This window comes from Falco rusticolus, chromosome 1 (genome assembly GCF_015220075.1).
Source record: "Falco rusticolus isolate bFalRus1 chromosome 1, bFalRus1.pri, whole genome shotgun sequence".
Lineage (NCBI taxonomy): Eukaryota > Metazoa > Chordata > Aves > Falconiformes > Falconidae > Falco > Falco rusticolus.
In genome coordinates, this window is record NC_051187.1 from 80,193,916 (window position 1) to 80,206,491 (window position 12,576).

Consider the following 12,576-nt stretch of genomic DNA (forward strand, 5'->3'; position numbering starts at 1 on the left):
AATTGTACTGCAAATGGATCAGAGGGTTGTAAGGAAGAAAAATGACGGTCATGACTTTGAAATAATGAGCTAGAACAGCAGTACTGTTTTTATACTTCCAAGAGGCTTCCTAAGAAATGTTGTTATTAGGCATTTATTTATTCTATCTTGTCTTGGAGCATAATCCTCTCAAGAGGACCTAATTTCTGTCCCAGCAGACTGCACACTGATAGTGATTTTCACAAGCTTTGGTAACAAGCTTCTTTTGAAGCTCAGCAAAAAAATCTAGGTAGGCAAACAGTTTTTGAGGAGTTCAAAGACAAGGGAACACACTGAAGGAATTGAGCCACATCTTCAGAAAGAATGTACAAACTAACTACAAGTAGACTGCCATAAACAGCATGAGCATATGCATGCATATCTACTATATTTTTTTAATGTATGTAAAATAAATGGCTAACACAAAGGACTATTAGATTACGTAGGAAGATACCAACATGACTTATGTTTAAAGTACAAGGGCATTATCATCATCTTGTTTATACTGCTCATCTACATTCCTTTCTTTCTCTGTGTCTAGACTAAGATTTGATGCAGGCATACCTTGTCAAGCCCAGAGTATTATGGATTCTACAGTAACAACTGGGTTTTGCCAACTAAGGAAGCTTCTTGAAGTACAGAAATGAGAAGAGGCAATCAACAATGATAAATAAAAGAGACTAACCTCATCTCTGTGCTTCTGACAAAAGACCAAAAACTGAGATACTGCATCGCCCTTTCGGCTTCGTGGAGTAGATCCTGGAGTTTTCTTTCTATTGAGAGGGGAGCCTATCCCTCTTTTGGATTCTGCCTGTTCAGATGACTTTTGAGGAGTAGTATTCTTAGTCCCTGGCTGATTGCTTTCTTGCGTATCATCAGTGGCAGACAATTTTGATGTCCTTCTCCTCCTCTTGTTAGGAATGCCAGACTCCTTCATTGATTTCAGATTTTGAGTGGTTTCTTCATTTGAGTAAGATGACTCATCTATCTCCTCCAACGGTTCCACAGCAATGCCAACTTCCTTTGCCACTCGAGGATTAAGATGAGGTCTGTCCCTAACATAGATGAAGGTGTACTTGGCCTTCCGTTCTTCCACTGTCATGCCTACTGCTTCACTTGCTTGTTTAACACCCATCTCCCACTGTGGCCGCAGCTTCCCTGAAACAGGCTTTAACATCTGCAAGATAAGATGACAGTGTGAGAAACCTGCCCACTTTTGATTTCAAAATGCCAACACTAACACAGAACAATTCCAGGAGATTAAGTGTATTTGATAGTACTGACACCATGCATGAATCAACAACAAAGCAAAAGAGTACTGATTTTTAATAACCAACAGTGGTAAACCATCCCATCCTCTGCATCTGTAAGTGAAATACAGGACTACAGGCCTCTGTAAAACAAGCTGTCTTTAAAGCTTTCTAGAATATCTATTACATACCTGTAACAGTAAAATAAAAAGCTGCAAATTTTGTCTGATTTGGTAGCCTCTTACCTTTATTTTCTCTGCTTTAGTGAGGGCTTGTTTTGCACTTTCCTGGCATAACTGTTCAAACTGGTCTTTTTCTTTGAAGGGCACAAGGCTCTTCTCAAATATCCAGGCTCGCTCTGGGGCATCTCCAAAAAACTGAACATGATATTGACGAAAACTCTTTTTCTGTCCTGAAAAAGAAAAAAAAAAATGTATTTAAAATACAGCTTAGGTTGTTCTGTACACTTTCAGACTTGAAGTCTTTTGTAAGCTGCTATAGTTACCATGATAAAAGCACAGTAAAACTGGTCAACCTTTCAAGAACCACTTAACTGGCTTGAAAGTCTCTGAGCTATGATGTTTGATACAAAAGCCCAATAGTTTAATTCCAAACAAGAACATGCTTTGCTAAATTAACTTAAGGTTACAATTGCCTTTCAGTGCTTTCCATGTATATTAACTTACATGTAGGTCTGGATGTTTCTGAAAATTCTGCATTTGGAAAAGTTTCCGAGGCTCGGATAGCTTGTGCATCCAGCCTCACTTCTGATTTACCTAAATTTTATCTTTTAATATTCTTGATCAGAAACACATACTTAGCTAGTTTTAACACTTGCCGTCACAACTTCATCTTAACTAAGCTTTTAAGGAATCAAAGCCAGAAATGAAAAGGATTTGCATGGTGGAAGGGAGAGAAGGAAGGTATGAGAACAATTCTGAAACCTAGCCAAGAAACATTCATTCTTCAAAGATTGTAAAGAGGAACACTGTCTCACTGTAGTAAGACATAAGCATACAATCTTCCCCTTCTAAGGATCTCAGCTATTGTACAACGAAGGGGGAAGACAACACCTTCAAAATTCAAAGTTCACAGTTAACAAAGAACTTCTAAAAGGTAAGAGAATCAGACTTAAGATGTCCTCTAGCATCTGCTTAATTAAATCTCACAGATTTGGCATCCAAGTGTTCAAGTTAGGGTCTCATTTAAAAATAGAAAAGGTTTTAACTGCAACGATCCACACTTCTGTGTTTGTAAATTCAATCCTGCTAGACAAGGATCAGTTACACCCCCTGCAGTATCTATAGTTCTTCAAGGTGTCACCACATTAGTATGTCTAACACATAGTCTGAGAGGAAGAGGAAATGAGGTAATGATGTCTACCCAGTAAGAACAAATTACAGTCACAGTTCTGTTACAGATGTCTTCATTCTATGTCTAGATTTTGCTAGGTTATTCTCAATTTCTTCTGCCTTAATCAGCAAATACATCTAGTTGATTGCTTCATGCACTATTATTAATGAGGTTTCCAGACTTAGAAAGAACTTTCATTTCATAATTACTCAGCCAATAGTTATTTTTAAAGAGGCTCGATCTTGTCTCAAGATATGTAATCTGGACTGGTAATATGAAATCAACCTAATAAATGGTATGTGCATAAGTTTTATTAAGCATTACATATATATATATACTAGCCATTACATACATAAACATATATATATATATATATATATATATATATATATATAAAACATACATGACAGCTACAAGAACAATGATGACTCATTTGAGATCAGATATGAGAATCTAGAGGAATGGCACAGGGAAAGGTCTTGGGACTATATGCATCATACATCTAATCCAGTAGTCTAATACCTGTTCCAGTAATGCAGTCAGGAGCAATTCTTTTGCACAGTAATTACTTTGTCCTCATCAAGAAAATGTTGCTTGACTAGGGACTACTGAGTTCCAATGTCAGTCTCTCTATGATGAAATTAAGGATAATATTTGTATTTTACCAGGATGGCCTAGCTGCAGAGAGAGATGGCACTGACTACGTTTACAACCACCTGTAAAGATCTGCCCTTGAGCAGCCAACAGCCCAGCTCCAGGCAGACACAGACACTCTATTCCTTTTACAATGTAACACTGGAAAGCTGTAACTGCCTAATTAAGGAGTCTCAACAATAGTGCCTACCACCAGAATCATTGAACCTAATCATGTACCTTCAGGTATCTTCAGTGGGCTGAAGACAGGATCAATGCTCCTGGATAAAATAATGGAATTCATTAAGGGCTGTTATATACAAAGACATAATTTCTGGCTCAGAATTCTGGAACCAATAGTTATTGAAGGTTTGGGAGAGTATGCTGGGGACCCACCACTATTGTCTTTTTCTGTATCCTAGCATCTGTGGTTGACCACAGTCAGAGACAGGATATTGAATGCGATGGAGCTTTAGTCTGACTCGGTATGGGTCTTTTTACATGAAAATGTACATCCCCCCAAGTCAAAAGTTACAAACTTTTAAGCCTAACCAGCTGGAATGACAAAATCAAGTATTAGCATCCAGAAACACTGATTGTTTATAAATGCTGTTTTGATCTATATATCCCATATATCCTATCCTAGAAATGAGAAATACAGAGAGCTAGCTGAATACTTCTACAATTTCCAGATAAAAGAACTTTTCTGTTTGGAACAGGAGGCTTTTGATAGTGCCTCAACTCTGAATGGTAGGTGGAAGATAATACAAGACTGGAGCTACATACTGATGGGAATAAGCACATCAGTGTGCATTCATCAGTCATGATGGTTGCCCAAACCTAGTGAAACCTCCTGAAGGCAGGCCCCAAGCCAACTCCAGAGCACATATCAGAAGTGGCCATCATCTGTATTACTTCAAATAGATGGAAGTTAGCAACTCACAAGTACATGGGCCTTTCTTTCTGTTAGTACTCCACAGGTTACGTTCAAATGCATGACATTGTTTTTTTGCTAGTTCTATTTCTATAGTTTCTTATAAAAAGCTACCAGACATTCTTGATAATGAAGCATAAACCTTGCTCCTTTCAAGGAGCAGAGTAATTCAGTTAGGAACAAAATAACAGCTTTATTTCTCTCAAAATCCAGCTCTTCTATCTCATAATGGACCTAATAATCCAAAGGCTAAAATCAGAGGGGCTGCCTGATCAAAACTCTGAAAGACTGCTACAAGAAATACTTGTCTGAGGAGTCTATAACAACCATTCTAGCAATTGCATGAATGCTTGAAAGGGTTACCAAGAAGAAATTTAGTTTACTACCAACACCAAGTCTAGCTATAATCCTAGAGATCTTCATTCAATTTGTTCTTAAAAAACTCCTATGAATGAGATCACACCATTTCTTCAGGCAACCCATTTGAATGCTGCATTACGTTTATCCCTTCCAAGTTATTTTTAATATGTAGTCTAAATATTCATCGCTACTAAACTCTCTTCTCCCCGGAACAGGAAGGGTTTATGCCTCTTCTTTGCATGTCACTTATTTAAGGCCAGTTACTGGGTTCTCCTTCAGCATCTCCTTTCAGAATAAACAGCCCCAGTTTCTCCAGTCTGCCTGTGCAGGTAGACTCCCAGATTTCTGTTCATGCTGTTCTCAGAAGCTTCTGTTTGGTCCATGTTTCTTGACATGAGATGGCCCAAACAGGAGGAAATGAACAAAGCATTGCCACTGGAAAAGCAAAGGATCTACTTTATGGTTTTTTATAAGCAGCACTATTAATTCATGTCAGTGTGACTGTGGTCTTTCTGCAGAGAAATCTACAATGCATTATCATGACTCTCTGTTTCCTTCCTGCAAAAATGCAGCTTTCCACTCATCTTCCAGCTTGATCACCCACTACTATAAAAATCCAACACTTACTGCTACTAACTGCATGGTTTTTCAGACCATACCTCTAAAGTGTCAAGATTATTCTGATTTCTAACCCTGTATGCTTACAGTCCCTCCACACTGGAAATTTGTAATTCCAATGCAAATTTCAGCTGTATATTCTAGTCCATTTTCCAAGTTCTCAATGCAACCCTTGAAAACTACATAAAAACAAAAACTCCTTTCCCAGACTTAGAAATACATAGTTCAAAGCTACTGCAGTCTCTAGCAACAAGGAAATGCCCTATTCTGTTTGTAACAACAGAAGCCAATACTTTCACTTGATCTAACAAAATACATGAAAGTATTTAGAAGCATAAATATCAAAACAAAGGTAACGTGCTCCTACTTTGGTTTGATATTGCTAATAACTTCTTGCTTTTCTCATTAATATGCAAGTTTTCTTGAGTCAGTTTTCATATTTTCTAAATTTTCAGTACAGTTTGGCATAAACACAATAAAAAACAGTTTAAAGTGTTCAGCTGGAGCTAAAACTAGTGAGGGATACAATGGGCAGCAAGATCTTCTGTAAATACAACCATAGCAAAACGAAGGCTAAGGAATGTTCACTGGGGCAGGCGACTGAGCGACAGGCTGGGGTACTCTATGACTTCTCTGTCTCAGGGCTTTGTTTTTTAAAACTGTGGCATCTGTCCCCAAGTCTCCAAGTCCCTTAGTCTACTGATTAAGGCTGTAAGGCAGAGGCACTACCCACAACACATTATGGAAAAGTCAGGGAGCACTTCATCAAATCAGACATATATGAGATTATGGGACCACATGGGATGCCTCAGAAGGAGCTGAAGGTGTTGGCCAGTGTGATTGCAAGAGTGACCTCTATGATTTTTGAAAGGCCACAACCATCAGGGGAGACACCCAATGACTGGAAAAAGGCAAACATTGCAAACATTGCACCTCTGTTCAAGAAAAACAGGAACAATCTGGGGGAACTACAAGCTAGGCTGACTAGCTTACTCTCAATGCCTACAAAGATAACAGGGCAAATTCTCCTCAAAGACATGTCCAAGCACATGAAAGACAAGATGTCTGGGAATAGCCAGCACAGACTCACCAAGGGCAAATTGTACCTAATCAACCTGATTCACACAGTGCTAATATAAAAGGCAATGGACACAGGTTGAAACAAGGGAAATTTCAACTAGATAAAGGGAAAAGTCTTCTTGCCATAAAGGCTGCCAGCTGCTGGAACAAGTTGCCCAGAAAGGCTATAAAGTCTCCATCCTTGGAAGGCATTTAATATTTGACTGGACAAGGCTCTGAGCAACCTGCTCTAACTTGGAGACCGTATGACTTGCAGAGGTCCTTTCCAGCCTGTACTATTTTATCATTCTACAACCAGCACAGATAAGCCTCAACAGTTTCACTTATCAGAACAGAAAACAAAGCAGCAAATAGGATTAAGAAATCGTACAGATTCCTACTTAACAATGTCACTAACACTTGGTAATCCTTGCATTCCAAATCAACTAATGTTGTCTGTAGGTAACCGTATTGATTCTGTGAATCACGGAAAATTTAGCTGCCTGAATTACAGATTGCTTTTATTAAAGCATAATCATCAGGAGTATTTAATTCCCATTAGCTTTCAAAACAATTTTTAGTCCATATCACTTTCTCCAAGCCTCTCCATAAAAACATTGGAAAGTACCATCAGGTAATTTTTTTAATAAGACTCCACACAGTTTCATAGATCACAATTTTGATACATTTTGGAGAATGTTTCGAGTTAAAAAGATGAAGAGTGGAAAAAAGGCTCTGTCTGCTATATGCTCAAGAATAGCATTCACCTGATTTTAACATTCCTCTTGTCAAAATGGAGCTGATTCAGTTACTGATACAACTGAATAGACACAATGAAGAACAGAATTTTCCCGAAATAATGGTTATGTATACCTGAAGAAATCTGGAAGTTTGTAGCAACACTCACATACCTTTTAGTTTAGTGTAGGAATGAAGAACAGGATCAGCAGAAACCATACATGGCCACCATGGGAAACCAGACACTTTTGACCACACTAGATCTCCTATATTATACTTCAACAGATGGACTTTGTCTTCTTTGATGATACTTTGAGTTGGATCCCTCTTAGCAGGAGCCTTAAAAGATTAAAAAAATAAACAAACCAAAAAACAAACAAAACAAAAAACTATCACCATATTTCTCCAGATGTGCACTAGGATTACTAAACAGCACACAAAAATAAACAACAAACTACAGTTCATACTCTGTTTAAACATTCTCATTATATGTAAAAACACAGAGTGGTAATGGAAGGAGGGAAGTAAGAAACAGTTCAGCAGAACAAAGAGCTATCATGTTTACTAACAAGCAATAATTATATTACACATGTAATAAAAAGTTTACATTGCAATTTTTGTTCTCTCAGAAAAAAAAAATCCAAGTTCCATTTATGTTCTTGGTTTTAGTTAGAAATATTGGCTAGTAAGCTGTGGTTTGCCTTTATCTTTTCAAGTAACTGCTGAGACCATCAGGAATGCTTAGTTTAATTTCAAACACATTAACTGAGCACTGGATGTAGCTGTGGAAGAGCCAACCTCCCTCTGTATTGAGTATTATTAAGTTTAGCAGCATATACACAAAAGTGTTCTTGGATTTAAGAAAAAATAAAATTAAAAAAATCCCTAACTAGAAGACTGAAATACTGTCTTTATGTCTGAATAGAAATTACATAAATACCCAGTTAAAAACCCCTGAACTCTGTCTTTCTACATACTGAGAATTTGTGACATAAGCCCTTCCCCACACCCTTTTGCAAGATTTTCTTTTTCTGTTCCACTTTTAGCAGTAAAAGTTTGTGAGTGCTCAGCTGGTGCTCTAGAGCTATTTTAGGTATTGGAAAACAATTACAGAACTATTTCCATTCCAAGTGAAAGCTTTAAGTACAAGGGAGTTTTGTGTTCCTCTACAATAGATACACATTTTAACTGCATTATAGCAAAGTTCAGCAACACAGACATTTATTCACCAACTAAAACCATTTCATCAAGTTAAGTACATTTTGTATTTTTGGCTTCATCTGTTCTTTTGATAGAAATAACGAATGCCTTTATCTAGGTAAGCACTAACTCTGGATGTAAGAAAGCAGAGAAAGTGTCACATTACAGATAGCTTACAAAAAAAAAAACAACCAAACACACATTTTTAATTTGATTTTTCATTTTTATAGTCCTAAATAGTTTAACATACAGAAGGCGGATGAAAGCTTCAGGCTTTCAGTAGTTTTAATGTTAGAGCTGGAGCAAAATTCTGGTTTAACTAATTAAAGTGGCAAGAAGAGAGAACACCTTTAAGAAACCAGAAATCTAGAATGCAGAAACAAGTGTTTGAAGCACTATGTTGACCCAGAGTAGATAAGGTTACTTAGTACAGGTTTTTAAATCCACAGAATACTACCATAACTAATTACACATTATTTTCCAAACACAAACAACAAAAAACTTTGATGTGCTGCAACAACACAGAGATTTTTTTGCAACTCAAACACAGAAGTACATCCAGTCAAAAAACCTAAAGCTTAATGTATTCAGAAACTTCTTTCCTCAAAGCTCTGAAAGCTGTGCCTGGTAAACACACATGATGCTATGTCATCTGATCATTAGGGACAGTTACTCATCAAGTGATTCAGCTTTTCTGATTAATTCAGACTTGGTTCATGTGCCTCTAGCTAGAGCCACGTTCCCATGTCTCAAGGTTTTTGGCTCTCTAAGGATTCTGTAAGACTCTCAGAAAACCCTTCTCACTGAGCTTGCCTCAAGTCCAGCACTCTCAATAGACCTAAAAGATTCCAAGCAGATGTGAAAAATCAAATGCTGCTTCTAGCAGTTAAACGTAACAGGAAAAGTTATGCTTAAAAGCTAAAAATTAAGAAATACATGCTGAGAACAGGTCTGGAAAAACATTAATCCTAACACACACAAAATGAATTCAGCAGTTAAACTAAAGAGGTGGGATGAAAATATTTTTCAGTGAGTTAACTTTTCAGAAATGTAAAAGTTACTCAGGATTCTGAATCTCATTTTTAATTTATGAGTCCCTGTATTTTTCAGAAAGTGCAACTAAGCTGCAAGGATTTACGACTACTGTCTGAGAGGGAACTGGCTGGAATAATGAAAAGGCTCTAGCAGTGCTTCTTATTGCAGCATAATCTAAAAAGGGTGGCAGTACAAGGGTGAACATCGCATTTCAATGTATCTAACAAGCACTTCGCAAATTTTAAAAATGCCCAGAATTCTTGTACTATACTGGATGACAGTAAAAAAAAATTACAGGCTCTGATAAAACCTGCAAGTTTTATCTATATAATGCCTGCTGTGTTTATGCTTTTTGTTTTACTGATAAAATGTGCAGTCTAAAAGAACAGCACAGAATTAATCTATTGTCATATGAGCTCTTAAAAAAATTCTTTTAAAACCCATAGATAATATCACCATGAACTCGTTCACTTTCATCTTACTTCTCCACATCACTCTGATGCACTTTCTCATTCTAGAAATTACTCTATTTAATACGTATCTCAACACTGAACAGTGAGCTGAAATTCCTGTCATGTACTTCTGAGACAAGCAGCTGTATGACACCAACATCTCTTCAACACTCCTCTCAAAAACATTTCTGCCAGCAGAGCATTAAATGCTTAACTATTTAAGTTCTTTTAAAACACCAGAAGATGCTAGATAATGGAAGGCAGTCACATGCATAATTTCACTTCAGTATCCAGGTTGGGTTTTTTAATTTATTGATGGGATGGGTGGAAGAGGGCATTTCTAAACAAATTTGCCATCCAGTCCCCTGATGGTGTCTATGTTCTCATATGACAACAGTGGGAGCTTCTTTACGAGGTACTTGTACTCTGCACTTTTTAAGAACAGCAGATCATCATTCAAATTGCAAAGTGGTATAGAAAAAAGTAATTTGGCTTGAATGTTTTTTTTTTTCCTCCAGAAGAAAACAGGAATTGTTGTTTAGGTAAATTTTGATTCCTAATAATATATAGTCAGACAAAACAGGGCATCTGACTATGCATCTGTGCAAGACGAGAAGGCAGGACTCGAAGTGCTCTTTTGGTGGTCTGTGTGACTGCACTAGAAGACAGGGAATACCTCTTCCTGCCATAGCCCATCAATTCCTTCTGTGATGATAGTTAAGCAAGCAAATTAAGATAGGAGACTCCCGATTTAGAGCATAACTGTAAAGCAAGGGAACGTCACACAAAATCAAACTACTTTAAAATACCTTCCCCTAAATTCTTGGTTCTCTACATCTTTCTGGCACTTCATTTCTTGAAAATTGTTCTCCTTTAACTAGATATCCTATCCATACATGTAAATAAAGCAAAACCTGTTGGGCTTTCCGTGCTGCAGAAGAGCACAGAACAGTCTTTGCTTGCCGTCATTGCTAAGTAAGCCCGGACTGCTCTGCGTACACCCTATCCTGTTACCTTTTACTGCAGTTTTGACAGAAGTAAACATACATTCAGTTCCAGAATTTCCCCTCCTTCTCCTTCCTCAATTATAGGCAAGCCCTGTAGCCTCCAAGGTAACTGCCACCTCAATTACCTTAGACCGAAACTTTAAACCAGTTATGCTAAACAGAAAGAAAAAGCTTGTGATTGTACTTCTTTTCTACTTTGGGAAAGAATTTCAGCATTTTTTTTCCCCTTTCAAACAGTAGACTGCAGAGAAGTTACATAGACAGGCAATCAAAGCCTCGGTGAGCAGGTGATGAGCCCCCCACAGACCAGCCCTAACACTGAATACACAGACCATTTGACAGGCTCTGCACTACTCAGTATGGCAGACATCGTAATTCCAGGCTTTCTCGATTAGTATCCTAATGAAAGACTGGCTCTGAAAGGCAGCTAAATGGATGTTAAGTTTATTTTGTCCATGAGGGCACAGAGTGTGGAAAGGAGTTAACTCCCTTATTACAAATGAGTTTTTCCGTGAGAAATTATGCCTTGGAGAGTACCAGTATCCTTGAAAATTCATTGGGGCCAGCAGCTGCAACAGGCTGAGAAGGAAAAAAAAAAAAAAAAAAAAAAAAAGAAAAAGAAAAAAAAAAAGTAATGCCTTTCTTCTTCCCTTAACATTTCACAGATTTGTTTGTCATTTCACTCAACACTTTCATAAGCCATGAGTGACAGGCAGATTGAGAAGATTTTATGACAATGCTGTCAGCATCCTATCAGCCCAGAGAAATGGCCTGGCTATAGAAAACATTGGTATTTAATTAACTTTGCCTACAACTGATCAAAAAAATCCAATCAGTTTCCATTTAGTTCTGGTCTGACTAATGAATATGACGGTGCAAGAACACACAGTGAGTGATGGGTAATTTTAAATCTTAAAACTACCTTAAAATTACCAAAGAAAAACACCTTTAAGGGCAGCACCTTTGCTGTACTAAGAGCTTTAGGTTTGTTTGTAGACTCTGTTATGAAAACACCATGATGAGTGTTTAGTAAACAAGGGACAAAGGTAATTTTAAAAAACCCAAATACCTAAAAGGCTTACTAGTTGGTGTCAAGAGAGAGATAACTTTATTTCTCTTAAAGTGATTAGTGGTAGAGATACTAATATTATCATTATCTATTTTATGTATATACGCAAGGAATTATAATCCCTCAAAATTATTAAAAATTACCTTAAGCATCAAAAAGCTACTATTTCACTATACAAACTTGAAAGCTATAGAAATGATTAAAAATATCTTCATCGAACTGTAAATTGTCAAAAAGGGATTAAACAAAGAACGATGTTGAGAACTGGTAATGAATACACCACCAGAACTTAATATTGGACAAAACAAACAAACAAAAAAAACCCAAACACCACAACACAAAACCAAACACAACAACAATTAGGACAAGTAAAACCTGTAAATGCTCTCCCTAACAGGGAAGTACATATTGAACAACTTGCAGATATCTGATATCCTCCTTTCTGTTTTCATTTTCAATTCAGTTCCATCCTATATCAAAGAACTTCTACTGGACTGCACTACAATAGGCAGTCATGCTACAAACACAGACTGCTGGTGGTCTGCTTGTACTCCAAAATAAAAAACAATCTACTAGCATTGCAAAGAAACTAAAAATAATCAAGGTCCCTAAACAGAATATGCAATTAAACCATACTTTGAATCAAAGTCAGAACACACAGACAGTCAAGCATGTTCTTAACTATGGAAAGGTAACATTGCCTGCTGACCAAACCCACATATTTTTCTGGTCCTGCTATCTACTTGTGCTGTGCTTCATCCACCAACACTCCTATTTTCTCCCATGGGCTTGTGTAATAAAAATAAAAGTAAAAATGTTTTCTCTTCTCTTGCCTCTCTATCAGGAAAGA

The 12,576-nt window shown here is 37.2% G+C and overlaps 1 protein-coding gene across 9 annotated transcripts in view; it reads right to left on the reverse strand.

The window, feature by feature from the left end:
* Window positions 1-12,576, reverse strand: part of NSD2 (nuclear receptor binding SET domain protein 2) — a 102,812-nt gene that overhangs the window by 39,212 nt on the left and 51,024 nt on the right. For all 9 annotated transcript variants that reach the window (XM_037386636.1, XM_037386652.1, XM_037386594.1 and 6 more), the window contains 3 exons: window positions 7,137-7,302; window positions 1,514-1,680; window positions 704-1,195 (listed from right to left, as the gene is read on the reverse strand). In XM_037386636.1, coding sequence (XP_037242533.1) covers window positions 704-1,195; window positions 1,514-1,680; window positions 7,137-7,302 — 825 coding nt within the window. The remainder of the gene's footprint in view (window positions 1-703; window positions 1,196-1,513; window positions 1,681-7,136; window positions 7,303-12,576) is intronic.